The 24,238-nt window shown below is 34.3% G+C and overlaps 4 protein-coding genes across 8 annotated transcripts; 2 read left to right on the top strand and 2 right to left on the bottom strand.

The window, feature by feature from the left end:
* Window positions 1-1,634: 1,634 nt before the first annotated feature.
* On the bottom strand, window positions 1,635-3,204 carry LOC103578418 (uncharacterized). Its single transcript, XM_008559515.1, has 2 exons — window positions 3,170-3,204; window positions 1,635-2,645 (listed from the first exon to the last, which is right to left on the bottom strand). Exons 1-2 carry the CDS (start codon window positions 3,195-3,197, stop codon window positions 1,774-1,776), a joined length of 900 nt encoding a protein of 299 aa, XP_008557737.1. The 5' UTR covers window positions 3,198-3,204; the 3' UTR covers window positions 1,635-1,773.
* Window positions 3,205-5,041: 1,837 nt separating this feature from the next.
* Window positions 5,042-20,603, top strand: LOC103578415 (PAT complex subunit CCDC47). Of its 4 annotated transcripts, none has more exons than XM_014439793.1 (6): window positions 5,042-5,188; window positions 7,241-7,347; window positions 7,484-8,208; window positions 8,825-8,919; window positions 9,807-9,906; window positions 10,029-13,315. In XM_014439793.1, exons 2-6 carry the CDS (start codon window positions 7,276-7,278, stop codon window positions 13,009-13,011), a joined length of 3,975 nt encoding a protein of 1,324 aa, XP_014295279.1. In that variant the 5' UTR covers window positions 5,042-5,188; window positions 7,241-7,275; the 3' UTR covers window positions 13,012-13,315. The 4 variants fall into 4 exon arrangements, with proteins under 4 accessions (XP_014295279.1, XP_053598781.1, XP_053598780.1 ...); XM_053742805.1 differs by lacking the exon at window positions 5,042-5,188 and adding an exon at window positions 5,785-5,942; XM_053742806.1 differs by lacking the exons at window positions 7,241-7,347; window positions 7,484-8,208; window positions 8,825-8,919; window positions 9,807-9,906; window positions 10,029-13,315 and adding exons at window positions 17,402-18,436; window positions 18,506-18,677; window positions 19,677-20,603.
* On the bottom strand, window positions 13,305-16,416 carry LOC103578416 (kinesin-like protein KIF3B). Its single transcript, XM_008559511.3, has 2 exons — window positions 16,088-16,416; window positions 13,305-16,014 (listed from the first exon to the last, which is right to left on the bottom strand). The coding sequence occupies exon 2, from the start codon at window positions 16,004-16,006 to the stop codon at window positions 13,820-13,822; it is 2,187 nt and encodes a 728-aa protein (XP_008557733.1). The 5' UTR covers window positions 16,007-16,014; window positions 16,088-16,416; the 3' UTR covers window positions 13,305-13,819.
* Window positions 20,604-22,609: 2,006 nt separating the features above from the next.
* Window positions 22,610-24,156, top strand: LOC103578410 (PI-PLC X domain-containing protein 3). Of its 2 annotated transcripts, XM_008559503.3 has the most exons (3): window positions 22,610-22,930; window positions 22,997-23,077; window positions 23,147-24,156. In XM_008559503.3, the coding sequence occupies exons 1-3, from the start codon at window positions 22,792-22,794 to the stop codon at window positions 23,920-23,922; spliced, it is 996 nt and encodes a 331-aa protein (XP_008557725.1). In that variant the 5' UTR covers window positions 22,610-22,791; the 3' UTR covers window positions 23,923-24,156. The 2 variants fall into 2 exon arrangements, with proteins under 2 accessions (XP_008557725.1, XP_008557724.1); XM_008559502.3 differs by having other exon boundaries at window positions 22,997-24,155.
* Window positions 24,157-24,238: the final 82 nt, after the last annotated feature.

Below are 24,238 nucleotides of genomic sequence, written 5' to 3' on the forward strand. Positions count from 1 at the left end.
ATATATATATATATATATATATATATATTGACTTGGCTCGAATTTGCAAAAAAAAAAAAATTGTAATAAAATTTGTTGACTTTTTTAATGAATTTGATGAAATGTTGAAATATTGTCGATGAAAAGTTTTATAAGTCTATATATAATTATTAAAAATATGACAATTATTATTTTTATTTTTTTGTTATATCGAAAATTGAAATAAATAGACAAGTAAAAAGTATGAAAAATATATAAAGCCGAACTCGCGGATATTTTTAGACGAAATTATCGACCAGTGAGTCGGGATGATTAAAATTACACGACTTAAAATATAAATGTTGAATTTCATATAATATATATAAAAAATAATTCTACTATATATTTTATTTATGAGCCCGCCATTTGCCAGAGATGTTTTATTTTTACTTTTGGGATCCCTGCTAAAAAAATTCCGCAGGTTTTTATTTGAATAATTAACTGGCAGAAATGGCACGAAATTAGGAGGCGATAAAAATTTTTTTTATAGAAATAAAACAATTACTTGGCTTGTAGTATTTTGTAGTTTGATATTGAAACAATATAACAGGAAATTAAAATAGAAGTGAGTTTAAATTGTTAGCTGTGTTAACTGAATTTTTTTTTAAATTTTTTTTCTAAAACTTTACCTCGCTCCAGTCTATCCGATAACTTTGTTATAAATTAGCAACTCTTGGAATTTTTTTTTTTGTTCAAATTGTTTGACAAATAGTTTATTTAACATTTTTATTTTAAAAACTTTTTTTTTTTTTTCAATTAATAATCTGAAGGAGTGGGGCAAAATGAGTCACTACTTTTTATCAAAAAATCAAAATTTTTGGAAATATTTATCGTCTACAAAAAATATGGGGTGAGTTGGTCAGTCTCTATAGTCCGACGGTTCCAAAATTTTGACAAAAAAATTTTTTTGTGTATTATCCAAATTTTTTTACAAAAAGCAAAAAAGCTCAAAAATAAAATGAACTTTGAAGAAATTTTTATTTAAAATTCCCAAATTAAATATATCAGCTATGGATTGCATGTAGATATTTAATTTATTTACCAAAATTTTCCCACAGAATTTGAATTTTTTTTAAAATGATTTTTTCCCGCGTTATTTTACTTTTTTGAATTTTAGTAACCACAAAAATTTTTATTGTCAATACTCATCAATTTTCGCACTACACATGATCAGCTTACCCCACAATATTTCTAGAGATTACCAAGATCACAAACTTTTACAAAAAAATCCCCCCCCCCCTCTGTATATTAATTATAGCCCAGTAATTAATTAGGGGCAAGGAGGGGGACAAAATGGGCCCCCAAAATTAAAGGGACCCATTTGCCCCCAAATCATTCGAGGCATTCAAAATTTTCAGTGGCCCACCCCCCCCCTTCTTTAATAGGGGAAAGTGGGGCAAAATGGACCCCTGCAAAAAAAATTTGCGCGCCAAAAATTTTTTCGTACTCAGAAAATTTTAGTCTTCAATTCATAATGCGAAATATTTTTTACGTCATAATTTTATTTACCTCATAATAAATCCACTGTATAAAATATTAAGAAAATAAAATTAAAATACAAATAATAAGCATAATAACAACAAAGCCTCAAAATAAATAATTTATTATTCAACCAATTCATCAAATAAATTTTCCCTTAACCACAGGTACATCGATTGAACATTTCAAATAATTTTGCAGCGCCCTCTATTACAAATCTATTTATATAATTATTATTATTGTTATTATTATATTTTAGAATTAATACCAAGGATTTCACCCACTGGTAAACAGATTAGATTTAGGATTTTTAACTGGTGGAATTTTATCTCCAGCGATCCCAATCTCAGTAAGCGTCAACCCAATTTTGTGATGATTAATAACCGTTTCCATATCCGGTAGGATGAACGAAATTTCATCTTCGAACATGGAAGAAAATTCATACTCGGACACAACAACTCTCATCATCGCCATCTCCAGAGAATAAATCAAAAATGAGTTAGCATCCGCCATCAAAACTTTTTTACCCCGCGTGCAGGTTTTGACATCTCGTGTTTTTTTGTAAATTAATCTCATTCCATCAAACCCGCCGTCAATGTCAATTTTAAACCTATAAAATTTTTTACTTTTGTCCAAATATTCAATCCCCAGTTTTTCTTTGCTCGCCTTGATAGTCGCGTTGCATTTCCCATGAATTGTCGATTCTAAACTGGGAACCAGTTGCCCACCAAGATCTATTTTGGTGATCCACAAAACATTAAGCTGATTGGCCATTTCCCACCAGGATCCATAAATTGATTTGTCAGTATCGTTGGGCGCCACCAATTCGGTCACTCCATTTTTATCGAACACTATTTCAAACGGCTCGCACAGTCCGCGATTTGAATTTTTTTCACAGTTTTCACGTACGAATTTTGGCTCCGAAGGTTTTGTAGTACCACCAGGTACTTCAATGTACGTTTGAGTCCATGAATTTTCTACAAAACAAATTATACTTGTAAGCGATGAATTTTGACATTTCAGTATCGTCAAAATATTTCCGTGGCCGACTGTTGAATTGTCGTAGTGCCTTTCCCAATTTTTAGTGAAGTTGAATACATATTCGGGCGCGTAGTAAACATTTGGATCATTTATTGAATACTGGGCAGCTGAAATAATTCAAAAAAAAAAATATATATAATAGAGCTATCCTTAAAAGAGCGATTTTTGAAATTTTTTACCATCACCTCGCAAAACGTTAGACTGGACCTTCGGCTTCAAAATCTATCCAGATCTAAGTTTTGATAAGCCCTTTCGATTGCCGCCAAAAAAATTCAAATCGGTTGATTTGTTCCAAAGATATACGACAAAAATTAGCTTACACACCCCCCTCTCCCACCCACACACGAACGTCGACCCAAAAACAGAATAATTTTCTAAGATTTCCAAATGTCAAGATCTGATGAAAACTCGATCATCGAAAATCGAACATGAACCAATAACTTCTTTTTTTGAAAATTTGAAATTTTTATGGCGGGAAATTTAAAAATTATAAAAAACCACTAGAATAATTTAATATTTTGAACCGTTTGAGAAGTGATAGTAAAAAATTTAGGATATCAACCTTTTACAGACCACACTGATATATATTATACATATATTGTTTGGTTAGTTATTAAATGTGAGTACTTACTGAGAAGAAAGGGTATCAAATACTCCATAGCGTTATTGACGGTGGTTAAACGAGGAATGAAGCTTTTAAGCGTCCTTTTAAAGCTCTCATACTCATATAATATATAACATTAATGTGCTTGTTTATATATATATATATATATATATATATATATATATATATATGTATATATATAGGTATAGATATATAGACAATTGGTTCCATAAAGGTACGATTTATTCAATTCAACGTAATCACGTTCAATTTAATCAATTTATGTTATGGGAGCTGTAGAGTAAGAGCTTAAATGTTTTTTTTTAATAAAAATGTTACTTTTATTTGTAATTAACGATGTTTTTTATAATTTAAGGTAGATTTAGTATTTTTTCGACGCGGAACTAAAGTTTCCGGGGAACAAAAGATTTTTTTTGTCAACAATATTGATTTTACATTGCGCTGCGACGTGCTCGCGGCCGAATATAAGTTGTATTTTAAAATCAAATACCGCGGCACAAATAAATTTTATCCTTTTAGGAAATAAAATTTAAAAAAAAAATTTTAAAATTCAAATTGTAATACTTTTATTGAGACAAAAGTGAACAGTGAAATAAAAATAAATTTTGAATAATATCAAATTTTTTTTTAATATTTGGTTTAAGGTGAAAGACCCAAAATATTATCAGTACCATTAGTCGCCCACTTTAAGGGTGTAGTCTAGTTCGTGGGCTAAAAAAGAAGTCTATTTTTGGGAATTTCTTGTGAGCTTGCTATAAAAGATAAGTATACAAACACTGTTAGAGATGATAAATAAAGTCTTGAATTATAAAAAAAAAATTTTTTATTTATTTTTATAAGTATGTTCATACAAAAGGTGTACTCTAACGGAATGCCATAATTTAAAGGCAGGTCGGCTCAATCACGATATCTTAGCAACGGCTTATTTGAAACAAAAAAATCCAAGTGTTTTTAATCCGGTATAACAGAATATTAATTTTAGACTATTTTTACTAATTTTAATTAACAAAAAAAAATTGAAAAAAAGTGTTGTATTCGGTGTTATTTGTAAAAAAAAATTATTTAAAATGAAAATTTTAACATGATTTTAGTCTCTAACCTGTAAGTACTTATGTGTAGAATGTGGTTAAAATTTTAGAAGAATCAGCCCACGAGCTCCGGAGAAATCGTGATTGACGTTGGCGAAAACGTATTTTTGAAATAAACGGGTTTAAAGTTTTTTTAAATTAAAAAAAAAAATCTTACTGAAATTTACTCTTCGATGCCTGCAGCATACGAAGTGCTTTCTTCTTGTTCAAAATTTTCGTTTGCTTCTTATTTGGATTCGTTTAGTGGCGGTTCACATATTCGATGTACGTGTAAAATCATGGTGTCGAACTTTAGATTCAGAAAAATACACTTACACTAATCGGGTCTTCATAAAAATTTGACACAATATGCTTGAATACACATATATTCAAAAAATGTAAAAAAAACAACGATTTTTAAAAAATTACCGAATAGACTACACTCTTAAACATAGAACACATTTAATATGTGTTAAAGTAATACACATGACTTTACAATGCATTCGTACAAATTCCAGATTAACTTCAAGTTATTATTAAACAATAAATATAAGATATAATCAACTGATATTTTTTTTACATTAATCCACGCGTATTTTTAAAAATTTATTAACTATCATATATTTGTTACACAAACCCATGTAAAACCTGAAATAAAAAGATAATTCCTATAGCTAATTAAATAAATTCAAATTTTCCCGCCGAGAATTCAAACCCAGACCTCAACCTGCAAAGTGAATGTTTAAAGAAATTAACAGATGGCAGCACCGCAAACTTCTTTGTCTCCGTCTCTACTCGAAGGAAAAAAAAACAAAATGGACGCAATCAGGTCACAGACTCGATATCTAAACGTGACTACAATAAAAATTCATCATTAATTATTAAAAATATAAATAACTAATATTAAAAAATATATAAATATACACATATATTTATATTGAATAAATTTTGCGCGCTGGTAAGTGATTACTTGATTTATTTATTTGTAAATTTAATTTATTCAAGTAATTTTATTAAATAATTGAATTACGTCCGTACATATATACATACATATATATGCATACATACATTACGTTGTGCTAAAATTCGGCGTTGTTTTAAATTTCATAAAAAAATAATTTTAAATAATAAAATTATGATTTATTGTTATGATTATTTTTAAATATTTTTTTTTTTACATTTTTAAATTTAATCATTTTTTTTTTTACCGAGACGCTGACTTGGTTTTAAAAATTAAATACCAATTTTTTTACCATTTTTTTTTTGAATTAAAAAAAAAATACGTGTAAGTGTTGAATTATATCGTAATTAAATAATAAATTAATTATATATTAAAGTTGTTGGTAAGTAAAGTGGTAATTTACTCGTAAAAAGTTGAAAGCTGTGATAATTTGTTGACAAGTTATAAAAAAAATTTATGAAATTTTTTGTTTTTTTAAATCTCTGTGATCAAGACACGATATATTTATATATATATATATTTAATAATTATAGTTAATGGTAACTAAAAAACAATTTTTTTATTTATCGGTGACTTGTTTAAGATTTTCTATAAAATTTTATACTGATTTATTGAAATTTATATTTAAAAATAGGCTGGAAATTTTTATAAATATTTGTAATTATTGTTATTATTTTTTATTTTTACTAGGGATTTTTAGAGGTTACAGTTTCTGGCCAATTTTGGACGCTGGAAAAATATAATACTGAAGGTAGTCAACTTCTAATAATTTTTGAATTTTTTTAAAACCGATAAATTATAAAAAAAAAATATTTAAAAAAATTGTACTTGTAGTTTTTTAAATTTTCTACATGTGCATTTTTTTATTTTTTTTTTTTTTCAGTTGAGTTGTGGGAAAAAAAATTCTAAAATTGTTGATTGTCAAAACTTCATGATACTGATCTCAGCTAACGTCTTATAATTTTTGAAATTTTTTAAAATCGGTAAATTATAAAAAAAAAATATTTAAGAAAATTGCACTTGTAGTTTTTTTAATTTTCTATATGTGCATTTTTTGATTTTTTTTTTTTTTTAATGAATTTGTCGAAACTTTTGAATTGTCTGTTATTTTCAAGATCGTTAAATTTAAATAAATTAATTTAATTTTAATAATAAGCAATGAAATAATTAATTTTTTTAATGGATTTAATGTTTCTGTAATTACACTCATTGCAATGAAATTTTTTACCATTGACCACAAATGGCAGTGGCCATAAATGGTACCAATATCCTGTACAGCCGTCGGGTAATTAAAACTTTTTTGAATTACAGTAAAGTAATAATCGAAAAATTTTACTAAATTTTCCGACAAAAAAATAATTTACTACCAAGAATTTAATAAAATTATTAATTACAAGTGAAATTTTTCCGAATTATAAAAAAAAACAATATTCAGTTTTCAGTTCGCATCGCTGCGTTCTGTACAAAACTAATCTTTCTTATCTTTATTTTGCGCGCGCTTTTTTGAAATTTTCCGGCTTAGTTTAAAAAATATCAATATTTGTTTAAAAAACTATCAAACTTTAGAAAGTATTTCTGAAAGTGACTATTTTTAAAATTTTGAATTTTTAAATATTCCCGGGCTTTTTAAATTCTTAACCTGGAACCTAATGGCGCCCACTTATCAAAATGTTTTCTATATTTTCTGAAGAGAATGATAAATTTTATAAATTACATCGACAATTACCTCTATATATATATATATATATATATATATATATATATATATATGTAAATAAATTCAAATTTTCTAACAGAAATTTCCAAACCTTGTTATCAAATTTGTCAAATAAAAATAATTAAAAACTTAAACAAGTAACCAATAATTGAAAAAAGTATTTCCTACAATTACTCTTAAAGTAATTGTACCTAAAAAGAAATAATAAAACTCCGGTAAGTAGATGGATTGTGGTTTTAAAGGATAGATTACATGACACGGCCATAGTTTAAGTAAAAACTAATTACCCCTTGGTAACTTTTACAAAAATCTCAATATATATATACTTTCAGAATGCGTTAAAAACTTAAGCTAACTACCGAACAGAATGCAGAATTTCGATGATCTCGATATAGAAGGACGTAATCCTTCGTATTTATCTGAAGAAGAGCGCGAAAAGGTAAAGAAATGTCATCATCCGAAGATAAACCAGTCGCAGTCAACGACTAAACAAACTTATTTTCAGCCAATAAATAATAAAATAATAACTAGGTCGAGAGAGTCAACGTATTTATAAATAATAAAATTAATTTCAGGAAGAAAATGATCGGAAAAGATTAATGAGATGCAGCGTAACCGCGGAAGACAGCACATTGAGACCCGTGTACTCGCGGATGGAAGATGGTGACATCTGGTGCCACATTTGTAACTTGCAATTATTTGGCGCCCACAAGTTGCAAAGCCACAACACGTCGTCGAGACACAAATTGAAGCTGGACGAATGGCCTTACCCGGTGTCACTGTGGTCCGACAGGGACACGGTTAAGAAACTGCAGGGCCCGCAGGGAGGGACAATTGGGATTCCCAACTCTTTGGCGCCCGGAGAACCCGTTCCGCCGGGTATGGAAGACCAGATAACCCGGGTTACTACTATTCAGATGAGCTTAGATCGCCATCAGAGTTCACCGCTTGTGGGGTTGGAATATTTATTAGAATTAGTTGATAACGATTCATGTGAACCGAGTTACACTTGTGTGTTGTGTGATAAACGTGGTGACCCACGCACTGTTATGGCGCACATTACCAGTTATAATCATCGTATTACTTATTTGAATCGTCACTTTCCAACTATATCACGTGCTATCGCGGACCTACCACGTACCCCTAATTATAAACGTGGGGCGAATGAAATGTCAGTGTTGGTGGCTAAAAAAATAGAAGAAAAATTTGGTCGATTGCAACCACAGCTTGTTGATAAGGCGCAATTTGAAAAAAACAGAGTTCAGTTTATTAAAAATGTCTTTCAAGATTATCACTTCAGGTAGGTCTTATTATTATTTACTTTTAATTGCATTTTATTATTTTTTGAGTTGATTTTTTACCTTGACTTTAATTACTGATATCTTGGTATTTGTTGGAGATAAATTGATAAATTATATGGGTTTTGGAACGGAAATTTGATGATCTATAAATTTGGTATCAATAAAAAATCTTGCAAGATCAGTAGTTTTGGAGATATAGCCACTTAAGTTGATGGAAATCAAAATGGGGATAGTAAAGAATTTTAGGGAGAATATTTGTAAGGGTAAATATCTCATTATCTATGGGGGATAAATTGATTTGCTATATGGGTTTTGGATAGGAAATTTGATGATCTATAAATTTGGTATCAATAAAAAATCTTGTAAGATCAATAGTTTTGGAGATATTGTTTGATTAGTTAGAAATGATGTTAGTAATTAAAGTAAACATATAAATCAACTTGTAAATAATACGGGAAGTGGAAGTTTTGTTGATATATGTATATATAATATGTATATATATATATATATATATATATATATGTCTATATATATATTATATATATGTATGTATTGTTATAAATTAATGTTGTTTGATATGAATATATTAAAAGTGGCTGTTTCCTACGTGCGCAGGGAAACGCCAGAGTTAACATTTATGGAAGTTTATGATGTGCGATGGGTGACAAACTTTGAAGAGAAATTGGCTGAATCGTCTGCTGAAAAAAAAGGTGAGTGTGTATTTTTCTTAATTATTTTTTCAAATAAAAAAAATATAGAGCTTCTTAGTAATAATTACTGAGGTAGTTCTGTAATAATTATTGTAGAGATTGTTTTTTTTTAGCCAATATCACTATCAAGATAATTCCATGGTAAAGATTACCGTGGAGACTTCTTTTTAGTAATTTAAGAATTACTGAGGATATAGTTTCACGGTGAAAATTACTATGAATATTTTTTCTTAGTGGTACAATAAAAATTTCAATGAAAGTAAATTCCTGCTACCAATCCTTATAGAAATATTATTGGTAATAATTACTCTGCAAATAGCGTCACAGTAATAATTACTATGAATAATTTTTTGTAACGATATAACAAAAATTCCAGTAAAAAAATTCCTGCTTCAAATTATTAGAAACTACTGTTCTGGTAATATTTACTGTGACTATATCACAATAATAATTACTAAGTATATTTTTTCTTAGCATTACAGAAAAAATTCTAATGTAAATGAATCCTTGCTACTAATCCTTAAAAATATATTCCGGTAGTAATTACTATAACTATAACGTCACGGTAATAATTACTATGAGTATTTTTTCTTATTTCTATACTAAAAATTTCAACAACAGTTCATCTTTGCTACCAATCCTTTGAATTATACTATTCGGGTAATAACTACTGTAAAAATAACGTTACAGTAATAATTACTATGACCATGTTTTCTTACCTCTGCAGTAAAAATTTACATATAAGTAAATCTCTCGTACCAATCCTTAGAAAAATACTATTCTGCTAATAATTACTGTGAATAGTTATGATTACTAAGAATAATTATAAATAAACGATAAAATTTTCAAATCATTGACTAATAATCTATGATTTTATTACAAAAAAGACGTGTCAAAAGAAGTGGATAAAGAGGAAAAACCAAAAAAAGAAGACAAAGTTATGGAAAAAGCATTCCCTAAGAAAATAGAACCCGATACTACTAAATCGTAAGTAATAAACATGAAAATATATAAAAACTCTACATCCCACAGTAAAACTATCCAGTAGTGAAACACTATAATAAATATCATCTCATAAATAAATACTAAAAATAGATACTATTTTTTAGGTCAATGAAAATACGGATAGTGACAAAAGAAAAATTGATGAAGAAGCCGTCAAAAGACAATATACGTCCGTCAGACGATACAAAATCACTGTCATCCTTGTCAAGTATATCAAGTAGTCCATCGCCATCGCGTTCGCGCTCACGCTCGCCCCATGATTTACGATTCGATCTACCAAACCATTCGAAACATGCCCATCCCTCCTCAAAGTACCGTCTCGCGTCCTCGAAATCACGTCACCACGTACGTGGATCACGTTCTCGTTCCCACTCCCTCGAGCCTCGACGGGAACGTGATAAATGGGAAAAATACCGCGAGCTGATACGTCGCGCCGAGGAAAATCTCGACCGTGCATTAGCCTTCCACGAGAAAAATCCGGAGAAACATTCAGCGTATCCGGACGAATGGAAGAAGTTTTGGAACCGTCGGTACAAAGAACTTCAAGCTGAAGGCAAAGATCCATCAAAGCACGACTTCAAGCCCGAGTGGATCGAGTTCTGGAACAAACGGATGCGCGAAATCCATAACGAGCAGCTGGCGTCGCGTAAAGAGGAGATTCGTAAGCAGCTGGAATTGCCCGAAGATAAACCACCAGAGCCTCAAATCAGCAAATGGGCATCCAGTACCAAACGCAATAACAAAGAAGATCGTCTGCCTTCACCCCCGCCTCCGAGTAAGAAGTCACGGCAGCAGGACAGCGACGATGATGTCGAATACGTAGGAACCAAAACCATAAAACCGGAGCCGACTGTTCGTAGCAGCAGTGAATATCTTCGCGATCGTGAACGTCATCATGAGCATAGTCGCGAGTTGGTACGCGATCGTGACTATGGTTACTTGTATGCGCGTGATAAGCCGCCTTATCGACCCTATTATCAAGCGACCCCTAGACCAGTGATTCATCCCCGCCCGCGTCACTACGCCCCGTACGCGATGAAAGAAAAATCTCCAAGTCCATCTGCTCAGAACCTGGATGCTCTGAAAGAGGACCTGGAGATAATCGGTCTGTTGCGTTTACTGTCAGCTATCGAGCAGCAGTTGGGTTCGATGGGTCCTAAAGTCGTGGAGCTGCTGAAACGCGCGTTGGCTTTGGAAAAAGCAAAGCCGAATTCCGCGGAAGAATTGTTGGTTGATGACGAGGTAAGTGTGTTTTTTGAAACGGTAAAAGAGAAATTGAAGGGTCAGTTGTTCGCGGGTATGATTGAAAAGAAAGCGATTCCAGCGACTAAATCAGCGATACAAAATATCGCTCAGTTGTTGCACAAAGCGGAAGAAGATAAGCGTAAGAAGGAAGAAGAAGAGGAAAAACGTAAGAAACAGACTGAGGAAATCGCACGTTCCTTAGCCTCGTTATCGCGATCTTCTTTCTTGGGAACGCGCAGTCTTACGGATATAGGTTTAATTAAATCGGAACCAGTCAGTGTACCGGGTGTTGGTGCCGTTGATAAAGTTGCTATTGCTCAGCAAATAGCTGCAGCGTTGGTTGCTCAAGGTCGGACTAATGTGTCGCAAGATGAACTGGAGACTTTGATAAATGCTGTCGTGGGAATGGCCGAAGCCTCGCGACACAGCGACAAACCGATTACTACTGCTAATTTCGTCAAGAGTCTGACGGCTGGTACTGAAACACCTGCAGCTCCTGCCCCTGCACCAGCTCCAGCAGTAGCAGTAGCAGTAGCTCCAGTAGCACCGGCTCCAGTAGTTCCAGCTTCAGTAGCACCAGCTCCGGTAGCTCCAGCTCCTGTAGCTGTAGTTGAAGAAAAGAAACCAGCTCCTTCACCAGTCGAAACTGTCGAAGCTCATACCGCAAGGATGGAAAATCTTACTGACAATGATCTTAAAGATCTACTACAAAATTTCAACGACTTGGGAACTGATAAACAGCACGGTCTGATAAACTTCTTGAAGAAACTCGAAGCCAGTGACCCAGCGCGGGTTGAAAAACTACGTGGTTACGTGAATCTTGGTAATGCTGGAGGTTCACATCGTGAAGATTCACCGCGTGATGATGAGATCACCACAAAAACATCTCGCAGCATATCTCCATTCGCTTCGCGTAAGGGCGCTCATAATCCCTCAGATGACGAGCATCTAAAATGGAAACCCAAGATTGATATATTTGCCGACGACGAGGACGAAGATCGTAGACTCAAAGAAGACGATAAATCCAAGAAACTTGATTTGTCTGACGACGATGACGACTACTCATTTGAAGACATCTACAAAGCTGCTGACAAGAACGTTCTGGAAAGCGAGAAAGCTAAAAGACATTCAGATTCCCTAGCACGCTCGTGGTCGCGTTCGCGATCGCGCTCGCCGCATCGCAAAGAAAAGCCGAACGACGCGGCCGCTATTCTTAACGAAACCAAACGGCTTATCGACAATATCATGGGCGGACTTCCCAATAAGTATGTCGTTAAATCCCACATGCAGAGAGACCGGTCTCCAATCCATACCGACGTCTTGCCTCCGGGTTCTACCAACGTAACGATCCCTCCCCAAAGTTACCCAGCTTTCAACCCTCCCCTGCTTCAGAGCCACCATCAATCCCAGCCCCAGACCCAGGCTCACCAGGTTCAGCACCAACCCCAACCGTCTCAGCACCACCAATCTCAGCATCAGCCCCCATCTCACCAAGTTCCCTACAATCTGCCCAACCAGCCCTACAACTATCAACCCCCCCAGCAAAACTACTCCAACTCCGGCTACATGAACAACAACGTCCAGCCGATCTCCACCATGAACAACGGGTACAACAATTACAACCAACCCTACTCTGGCAACAACATCAACTCCAACCAAAGTCAATACGGACCTCCACCACATCAGAACCAGTACCCGCCCCAATCCCAGCTCCAGCCCCAGCCTCAGCAGATGTACGGAGCCCCTCCCCCTCAATACGGATCAGGACCTTCAGCTCCTGGACCCATCGGGTACCCCCAGCAAAACAACCAGTACAGCAACTACAGTAACAGGTTCTACTAATCTCCACTTAAGTGACAAAACTACCCCTGATTTTAAGTGTCCTCCGTTTTAAATTAAGTCTTAAGTTTAACCAATGCCTGGAAAACAAATTGATATTTTTTTTACCGCATTTTTTACAGGCCTGCGTGAACAAAAGGTTTAACTTTTATCGTGTAAAAAAATGTTAACATGACTCTTTTTTTAGATTTGTCTAATTAATTATTATTTGTTTTATTGTTCAGCTTAAATTAAGTATTTAAGATTTTACTATGTACCCAGTACGTCAATAAGCTAGTGATTAAATAAACTTTCAAATTAATAATTATTTATTTTATTTAAGTGTTTAAATTGCACATTTATGACTAGATTATTCAGTCTAGTTTTATTTCAAACAAGTACACGTTCATTATCTTATCCTTAGTCATTTAATTTTAATAAGACAATTAAATTATAAATACGGCTTTTATACAAAAGTCGACTCGAGATTACTCTGGAGTCCACTCTTGTATAATTACAAAATACTCTGATAAAAATACCTAAACCGCTGTAAAAGAAATTAATTGAAACTATTGACCATCCTCTGATGGACAAAAAAAATATCAGGGTGTTTAATTAATAATATATACTATTATTAGTTAAACGCCCCGATATTTTTTTATTAATTACTGCTGTACAATTATGAATTTTATAAAAAATAAAAAATCCTGCTCAAAATCAATAAGTTTCCATTGATTTCTTAGGATAAGCAGACGTGAAATCGACTGGAGACCAGCGAGAAAAATAGCGTAGACATAAGTCAATATATATAACATATAAATATAAAACAAGCCTATTTAGGAACAAGTCCCCGGGTCTTAGGGTAAACTGGAGCGGGAATTTGCATCTGCGGGATCTTACCAACACTCCGAGGCCTCGTCTTAGCAGATGGGATCCTGGGTTTGGGTGTCCTGAGCCTGACATTCGATGCGTCGACGTCGATGTCGCCTTCGTCACGAAGCGCTTCTTCGAGGACAGCTTGAATAGTTGGGGCGATAGCGGGCCCTTGGTAGTCCAAGGTCGTACGCGAAGGCATGTCGAGTTCCAGGTTAAGGATGTTCTCGCCAGCGTATCGGTAGCCTCGTCCCATGGCCAGAGCTATCTTTGCATACTCAGTTGTAGGTCTTCTGGCACCAGGAGTCGCAGTGGGTCGCTGGATCACTTCGACACTGGAGACACTGGGTTCCTTGATGACCCAAGTGTCTTCATCCTCGTCAAACCGTACCCTGGATAGGATCTTGTGCTTCTCTTCCACAGGAATGAAGTTGTCGATGATCAAGTACTTGAGCTTCAACTCCTTCATCAGGTCATGTTGGGTCTCCTCCAATTCACGCCTGTCCCGGTTGTACTCGCCATTGATGTCTTCCAATTCTTGCTTCAGAGCTTGCAGTTTAGCGAAACACTTCCTCAGCTTCTTGGACTTGACATCTACTTCCTGTTGCAAATTAGCATAAGTGTCTCTCACTCCTAGGAAAGTTGATTCCTCATCCTCTAGCTTCTGCTGCATCTCGACTTCGCGCTTCTTCCTCTCGGCGATCTCCGCAGATCTCTGCTCCAGTGCCCGCTGCTGCTCGTTCGTGTGGTCAACAATATTCTTACCCCCGCACAACATCTTGCTCTCCAGCTCCTTGATCCTCATCACCAGCTGTTCTGTTTCTTGTTTCTCAGCACGCAGCTGCTCGGCAATAAGTTTCTTCTCAGCCTCCGTAACCCGGTTGTCTTCCCGACTGTCCTCCATCTCCGACTCAGTATCATCTTCGTCCTTATCACTTTTATCTACACGTTTCTTAGTCTTTTTCTTTTTCTTAGCAACCGGTCCCTTGAGTGCCAGCCGTTCCTTCAATCTGCTGATCTCTTCCTGATACTGTCTCAGCAAAGCATCCTTAGGATCTTCATTGATCCTCGGTTTATTTTTAATATTCTTAGCACGATTAGCATACCTCAGTGTCGTCAGCGTCTCATCATAATTATAAGAAGCCGGTCCAATATTAGCTACCATAATAGTCTTGGAGTTACCACCCAAGGAATCTTGAAGCAGTCGAGTCAGCTTTGAGTCACGATAAGGAACATGCGTTGTCTTCCCATCAACTAGTGCCGAGATGACATTACCCAGAGCTGAAAGACTCAAGTTTATTTTGCTCGCTTCCTTGAGTCGATCACCGCAAGAACCAGTTTTGCTCTGCCTTTCACTACCCGCTAGGTCAACCAGGTTCAGCCGACCAACTCGAATTCCCCGACTGTCACCTACCAGCGATTCCATCTCAATAGTGATCAGAAATATAGCATGAGACCTCGAACTATGCTCGTTCATATTCGTAGCGCCTATCGTCCGGTTGAGGTTCCCTTTGTTCATCAGCTGCTGAATCTCATGAGCACTTTTGCAGACCACCGTTGACAAATCCTTGACGAAAACTCCGCTCTCCGGCTTCTCCTTGAGCTCAAACCGCAAGGACTGATCAGCATGCAGCAAATCCCGTATTTCTTCCTGGTAGATTTCAAGATAACTAGCTCGCACCAGGTACTGCATATTCTCAGTGCGTCCTATATGATTGAATATATGCTCAAATGACCTTGGAATGATACCTCGACGGTCATAGTCGTTCTTCGAGCCTTCCATGGTGTAGGTTTTCCCAGTTCCCGTCTGACCGTAAGCGAATATCGTCCCGTTGAACCCGTCAAGGACTGAGGACACCAGTGGCCTGACGGTTTCCTCATAAATGTCCTGCTGACTCGAGTGCCAATCGTACACTGCATCGAATGTGAATATTTTTAGGTTGTCCTTCGACGGATCTTCCCTCGGGTTCTTGATTTCAACGACCCCGCGCGAAGGGGCGACTTCCACGACCCTCGAACACTGACGTGACGTCTCCTTGGCATCCATCGGCCGACATCGGACCACAACTTGCACACACTGGGTACCACTTTCGGATATCGTCAGTGCCTTGGCACGTTTTTTCGACAGCTTCCCTTCTTTCTCCATCTTGAAATCTGAAATTTTCGTTGTTTCTCGTAAAAAATTTTTATTTTTTAGGGTAAGTTCTATCAGTTAATGTCAACTTACCTTGGATCCTTATTAATTATTAAGAGTTTTGTTATTTAACACTTGGAAACAGAGTGTATTGATCCATTGTTTGAGTCCATACCAACCATGTCAATGTTTTCTGAATCAATCACCTCTAATAGCTCTCTTATATTTTTCGATTCCAATCGCGGCAATTATAAAAATGATTATTGAAAATATCTTCGCCTTTTCTGATAACTGCGATTTAGATTTTTTTTCTGGATAAGCGTCACATCTTTCGTTTTTTTTTTGTTTATCGAAATTCAGTTCACATTCAAGACTTTGCTTGAAGTTGCGCACGCGTAGTCACCTCGGACTTTCATTCGACCGATCAATGAATGCGTGGAACAGAGAGGGAATACTCGGGATTTTCGAAGGTAAAACAGGAGTTCGTGTTACCGTAGTGTGGAAAAGTAGAGTTTGAGACCAAACTATGCCTAAATCGCGGAAAAATCTTGAGTTTTCTATCACTTGTGGCTACAAAACCAGGGGTCAAGTATTGTAACCACGCGAGATGATGACGTTACTCCAATAGTATCCTCGCAAAATAGTGTAGTAAGATAGTGACAACTAAGACAATTAAAAAAGTACGAGTTTAGTTCTCTTCAGTCTACAAATGGGTTTATAATTTTTTTTACAACCGCTGGATTACGACCCGCCATATATATATAGAATTTACGTATATATATATGTATTATAGAGCTCTAGAATCTCGACCTATTCTACCTCGGCCTGTATAATTAAGTTGATTAAAACCTAAATCACATGAGGGGACGTGGTCAAATATAAAAAAAATAATTACGATTTTTTTCATTATTTGTAAGTTGAATTTTTTTTTTATTAATTAGAATTTTTTTAATATTATGACATATATTTATGTATATATTTGTGTGATTGAGATTTCGTCCCTTAATTTGAAGGTTGACGTCTCTTTTTTTTTTTGTTTTTTGATAAAAATTCGAATTTTCGTATTATTTTTGAAAAAAATTATAAAACTATAAAAAATGAGATCGTTGGATCGGAAATTGAATTCTCTACAATTTTTGTGTCTTTGAAAAATTTTATAAAATCAATATTTCAAAAGATATGGCGTTTTTTAGTTATGTAACAAAATGGAAAAATTTTGAAATTAAAAAAATGGCTGTAACTTTTGAAAAATTGATCTTAGGGTATTTTTCACTGAAACAAAAGTTGTAGGGAATTAAATTTCCTTTCCAAAGACCTCCGAAGTTAAACATTTTGTTTATATGAATGTCCAGAAATGGCCAATAATTAAAACCCTAATTTCGATCGAAAAAATTTGAATTTTTCCAGATTGAAAATGAAACTCTGGCTGGTGATAATTCACATCATCCTCGTCGGCACAAACTTATGGGCGACTGCTCACTACAATGAAGAGCTGACCGAAGACAACGAGTTCGCTGAATTCGAAGATTTCGAAGACGAAAAATCAGCGGCCGCTTCCGAAAAGTTTTCAAATGAAAAAAAAAACATAAATAGCAACAATATCAACAACAATGATAATGATATGGATGATAACAATCAAGTAGACCAGTACGAAGAAGACGATACCCTAGTCGAAGATGACGTCGACTCCGAGTTCGATCACTTCCAAGACGAAGAAGAATTCGAGGGTCTCGAGAACAAAAGTCCCGGGAAATCCGACGAGCCTTCGACTCTTACCATAACCAAAGTACCCCTGCATTTACGTGCTCGCTGGGACAGTTACTACCTGGAGATTTTGATGGTCGCCGGGTTGATAATTTACTTCATCAACTATTTCACCGGGTGTTCGAAAAACTGCCGCATTGCCGAGTCCTGGTTTGCGGAGCACCGTAAAATTCTTCAGGACAATTTTTCCCTAGTCGGCGACACGGGAAAATCAATCGAAGAGTCTTCGGAAAGTTGTTTAGTAAAAGAAAGCGAGTCTCAATACAGCATTTACTGTTCAGGTCGAGTGGGCTGCGATTCGCTGCTGATTGAACTTAAGTTATTGAAGCGACAGGATCTGATAAACGTAATCGCCCAAATATTGAGGCCACAGAATGACCAGACGCATTTGAAGATCGAGTTGGCCAAAGATGAAACGGATAATTTTGTTTTCGCAGTCGCTACCAAGCGAACCGCCGTCCATTTCATCCGCGATATCGCGGATATCGCGACCTATTGCCCCGATAAGAGACCCGGAGAGAAGTTTGGATTACCCCCGGGTTTCTACGTCATGTCCGAAATAGCGGAGGCTACACCGGCGATTCTCGACACGAGAGTCGTTGCTGCTTTTAATAAATACTCACAATTTATTGATTACATTCATGTCAGTGATCAGTACAGCGGAACAAAACAACAGGAGTGAGTTTATTGATATTTTTTTTTTTTTTTTTTTTTTTTTTAATTCGATAATTTATTTATTATTTTTAGGGACTCGGGAGCACTGACGATGCCAGAAGTAAAACGTGTGTTGCTGATTGGACTGAATATCAGCATTAAAGGAAAAATTTCTAATGCTGAATGTGTGGAAAAAATGCGAGCGCTATTGCAGTTGACGTTTTATCTTGTTGATAAATTGAGGCGGTTTAAATTGTCGAAAGAAGTGAGGAATAGTTTTTTTTATATAAATAATAAGTTACGGTAACAATTACTATCTGTATGGGTTTTTTTCCTGTACGATATTGGAATAGTTCATTGGAAATTATGGTAATAATTTCTAAATCGGTATGGTAATCGTTACTATACTACTATGGTAAACGTGACCATATGTGATGGCAATGGTTACAATAATGTTGTGGTAATGATTACCATCACACTGAGACATTGTTCATGTCATAGAAAATAATTCCGTACTTTTATGGTAATCATTACTTAAATTTTATAGTTATCATTACAATGATGTCATGGTAATAATTACTATGATAATTTAGTATTTGTTACCGTAAAAGTATTACAATAATTATTGTGTCAATATAATAGCAATTGTCATGCCACTATGGTAATAATTACTGTTAGTATAGTAATGGTTACCGTAAAAGCATGGTAATGTTTACTATGTCAGTATAATAATTATCATAATATTATGGTAATAATTACTGCGATAGTATAGTAACCATTACAATAGTGTTATAATAGTAATTAATATGATGGTATAGTAATATTTTCCATAAAAATACGGTAATGTTTACTTTGTCAACATAATACGGAATAGCAATTATCATAGTGTTATCGTTATAATTACTAGTCAGTATAATAAATATTATATTATTGTTATGGTAGTAATTACTATAATATTACAGTAATGGTTACCATAAAATTATGGCAATAATTACTATGATAGTATAGTAACCATTACATTAATGTTATAACAATGCATAAAAGTACGGTAATAATTACTATGACAGTATAATATCTATTAGGATAATATTATGGTAATGGTTACCGTACTATTATAGTAATTGTTACTATACTATTATGGTAACCATTACGACACTCGTTCCCATAATTATTGAAATTTTTCCTACTGGGAACCCTAATATACTGGGAACAGTTACTATTACTTTCGACCCGTACAGACTTTAATTAACTTTTTTATTTCCAGGGTAAAAGTAAAGCAGACAAAAACCGTCAAAAAGTGGAGGAAGCTTTTTTGAAAACTACTCACGCAGCGCGAGCCGAAGCCGCGGCAGCAAAACGCGAGGAAAAACGTCGACAAGAGAAAGAGAGAATTCTCCAAGAAGAGGATCCTGACAAACAACGCAAGTGGGAAGAAAAAGAACAAAAGCGTTTGGCAAAAAAACGCGCTCCCAGAATGAAACAACTTAAAGTCAAAGCCCTGTGATTTAAATTCTTTTATAAATATCTTTTTTTTAGTAATCTAATATCATGATTATAAATTTACATATATATAATTTGAGAAGAGGACTGACCATCGCATTTAAATCGTGCATACTTTCATTGGGAATATTAAATTTATATCTCACATATTAATTTATTGTTTTCCTTTCCGTTATCACTAAAGATTTTGCGTTCTTTTTTTTCTTGTTGTATCTCGAACAAATATCAATAATTATAAATAAATATATCAGGTGATAATTATTTATCTGATTTTTCAAAAATAACCAGTCTAACCACAAATATTTGTACCAAAATATCAAATTTTAGTTTGAGCGCGAAAATTTTGAAAGCCCGCGAATTTAAAAAATTCAAAATTACAAAAAATTTTTTTATAACTTAAAATTCGCGCCTTGTAGTAATAAATTTAAATATCGTTCTACTGTGAGTTAATTTAAAAAATATGATAAATAATAACTATCTACATATGTAATATCGCATATTAAGTTTATAATATTTAAATGTTGAGTGAATTAAAACTATTGTTTTATAGTGTGATGTGCGTTAAATAAAATATCCACTTAATGAAAGAAAAAACAAAATTTACATATAATTATAAATAGATTATAAATTATAAATACTTATTATAACGTATAATTTATTGTACATAATAAAAACGTGCGTTTTACAATAATTATTTGAAAATTTATTTATTTTTATCATTTTTTTTTTATCAATGGGTCGTAAATATGTTAAGTAAAAATTTTTTTAGAAAAACCAGCTTTCACTGGCGTATTGTACCTCTCGCCCCTCTATAGTAATATATATTTATATAATTAAATAAATCTGCAATAATTAACATTCAAATTTTCCCGCTATTTTTAGTAGCGTAAAAAAACCTGAAGAACTCGCGCCGTCATGAATATTTCAAATAAAAAATTAAAATAAAAATTAAAATTTCACCTAATGGCCCATTCTACCCCTCCCCCTGTAAAACTATATACATTTATATATTTTTATAAAATAATTTCAAATATTTGAAAAATAAATTATTAACAAATGGAGATAAATCAAAATTCGTATGTTAAAATAAAATGGCGGCAATATAATAGAAAAATATTTAAAAATAACACTTGAGTGTTTGAACAAACCTTGGCGGAGAAATAATATGCAGAAGGGTATCCTAATACACTTGGAGATTTAAATAAAATTGCTTTAAGTGTATTGCAGTTAAAAAACGTCACTTAACTGCTATTTCCCCACCAGACGATGCCAGATGATTTTGCTCAGGAACTTGGAAGTTATCAGCATCAGCCATCAGCAACACTTTACACTACCACTGAACACTTATCACTTAACTGCACCACAGACACTTTGCACAATTTAAATTAATAAAAGATAAATTTAACAATCACTGCACAATTTTACACGACAACTGCAATACTGTGTTTCAATTCAAACGTAAAGAAAGATCTGGACTACTGCTGCCATTTTCGATGATACTGACTGCCGCTATCAAACCTCCAGTTGATACACAGCAATCGATCTTGTGATTCATTCGACTTTCCCCACTCTAGCATAAATTTGAACATTGAGTACAGTAGCGCCAACTTGGCGCGAAATTTAAAAATTGAAATTTAATTATTTTATTAATTTTATTTATATGAACTTATTTTCTTCTATACTTTTATTTATATGGCGTTGTCATTTAAAAAGAGCATCTCGGACTGCAACCTAATTAATATAATTATTAACACAATTAATTTTTAATAAAATAATTAAATTTCAATTTTTAAATTTCGCGCCAAGTTGGCGCTACTGTACTCAATGTTCAAATTTATGCTAGAGTGGGGAAAGTCGAATGAATCACAAGATCGATTGCTGTGTATCAACTGGAGGTTTGATAGCGGCAGTCAGTATCATCGAAAATGGCAGCAGTAGTCCAGATCTTTCTTTACGTTTGAATTGAAACACAGTATTGCAGTTGTCGTGTAAAATTGTGCAGTGATTGTTAAATTTATCTTTTATTAATTTAAATTGTGCAAAGTGTCTGTGGTGCAGTTAAGTGATAAGTGTTCAGTGGTAGTGTAAAGTGTTGCTGATGGCTGATGCTGATAACTTCCAAGTTCCTGAGCAAAATCATCTGGCATCGTCTGGTGGGGAAATAGCAGTTAAGTGACGTTTTTTAGCTGCAATACACTTAAAGCAATTTTATTTAAATCTCCAAGTGTATTAGGATACCCTTCTGCATATTATTTCTCCGCCAAGGTTTGTTCAAACACTCAAGTGTTATTTTTAAATATTTTTCTATCATATTGCGGCCATTTTATTTTAACATACGAATTTTAATTTGTCTCCATTTGTTAATAATTTATTTTTCAAATATTTGAAATTATTCTATAAAAATATATAAATGTATATAGTTTTACAGAGGGAGGGGGGGGGGGGTAGAATGGGCCATTAGGTGAAATTTTAATTTTTATTTTAATTTTTTATTTGAAATATTTATGATGGCCCGAGTTCTTTTGTTTTTTTACTACTGGAAATAGCGGGAAATTTGAAATTCAATTATTTCAGAATTATTTAAAATTGTATATATAATAATTATTATATACATAAATAATTCTGCAATTATTCAATTTCAAATTTTCCCGCTACTCAGTAGCGTAGAAAGCAAAAAAACGCACCTTCGCCCTAACCACTAAAAAAATTTATTTTCTCTCCAAGTATATCAATAATTAAATAAAACAACTTCATAAAAAGCCACGTCAGTGTTGTCGTCGTCTCTCGAGTTAATTTTTCTCAACAATTTCCACCAATATCAACAACAATAAAAAACAATCAAAAAAACAAAAGAAAAAAAAATAAATCAAAAATCAATCATGGACGAGAACATCAGAACGCATCTCATTGGTCCAAATCACGATAACGATCAGGTGCTGACCAAAAACTTGGAGTTCTGGATGACCCGACTCCCAGGAGCACTGAAAAAAATCCCGCTCATCAACTTGGCGATTCCAGGTGCGTTGATAGTCTAGTGTAATGTCAATAGTTAACCTAAATCAACAATCAGCCATAAATTTCTAGGCTCCCACAACACAATGACCTACACAATAAACCGTTTTAATGACGTAGGACCCGACGAACCGGCCTCGCTTCAGTTTTTCGGTAAATATTTTTCCATTATTTCAAAACCTCTCATATTTAATTGGTCTGTCACGCAATACGATGACGTAGTCCAGCAATTAAACGGGGGAGTGCGATACCTAGACTTTCGATTGGCGACCAAGGCCAGGAATAATGACAATGATATTGAACGCAATGATGACGATGTCTATTTTCTGCACGGTCTCTATGGTGACGAGGTGACACAACATCTAGTAGAAATAAATCATTGGCTGCTGTCACATCCAGGGGAAATAGTAATCATTGATTGCCAGCATTTTTATTCATTCAGCGAACGGGTCCATGGGAAATTCGTCAGCAAACTTAAAAATATATTCAAGAATTTAATGTGCCCGTCGACGGTCAATTTGTGGAAGGTGACGTTGGAGTGGATGGTAAATTACCGGTACCAGGTGATCATCATCTACAGGAATGAAATAATTAGAAAGGAAATAAATTTTTGGCCGAGTGGGTTGTGGCCGACCCCGTGGCCAGACACTACGAGACCTAGGGCGCTGGTGGATTTTCTCGACATGAGACTGAAGACCCGGTTAGCGGACACGGGGTTCGTGTCCCAGTGCCTGCTGACCCCGGATGCTAGATATATTCTGAAACATTTGTGCGGGAGTCTTCATCGTGACTTGGCAGAGGTTTGCAGGAAGACTTCGCTGGACTGGATCAGAAGACACGCGCCCGGAGCTGGGGGGCTCAATATCGTCATCACGGACTATGTTTCTTATAACAATTTTATGTTTTCGCGGGTTGTTATTCAGAGGAATGCTTTGCTGATGGATAATTGCGGTAAATTTTTGGATACTTTTGGTCAGCATCCGTGCCAGGAGTTGTAAGTTGAGGTGACGGTTAAATAACCCAGGGTCATTGCTCAATTAATTTTACGGGGTTATTTTTGTTAGATATAGGCTACAGTTATGATGTTCAACAGTTATTGTTTATGTAAAAAATATTTTCGTAGGCTATAAATAATTGAGGGTTTAAATGGCTCAGTTGTAAAAAGTATTTCTTAGATTTAATTTTTTAGTTAGAGGAGGAAATAAATAGTATTTTTATAAATAAATATTTTTTTTTAAAAATACTAAAGCAATTTATTCCATTATTTTACTTTATTAGTTGATAAAAGTTATAAAAATTCTTTATTTTAAATTT

The sequence above is a fragment of the Microplitis demolitor genome, chromosome 2 (assembly GCF_026212275.2).
Source record: "Microplitis demolitor isolate Queensland-Clemson2020A chromosome 2, iyMicDemo2.1a, whole genome shotgun sequence".
Lineage (NCBI taxonomy): Eukaryota > Metazoa > Arthropoda > Insecta > Hymenoptera > Braconidae > Microplitis > Microplitis demolitor.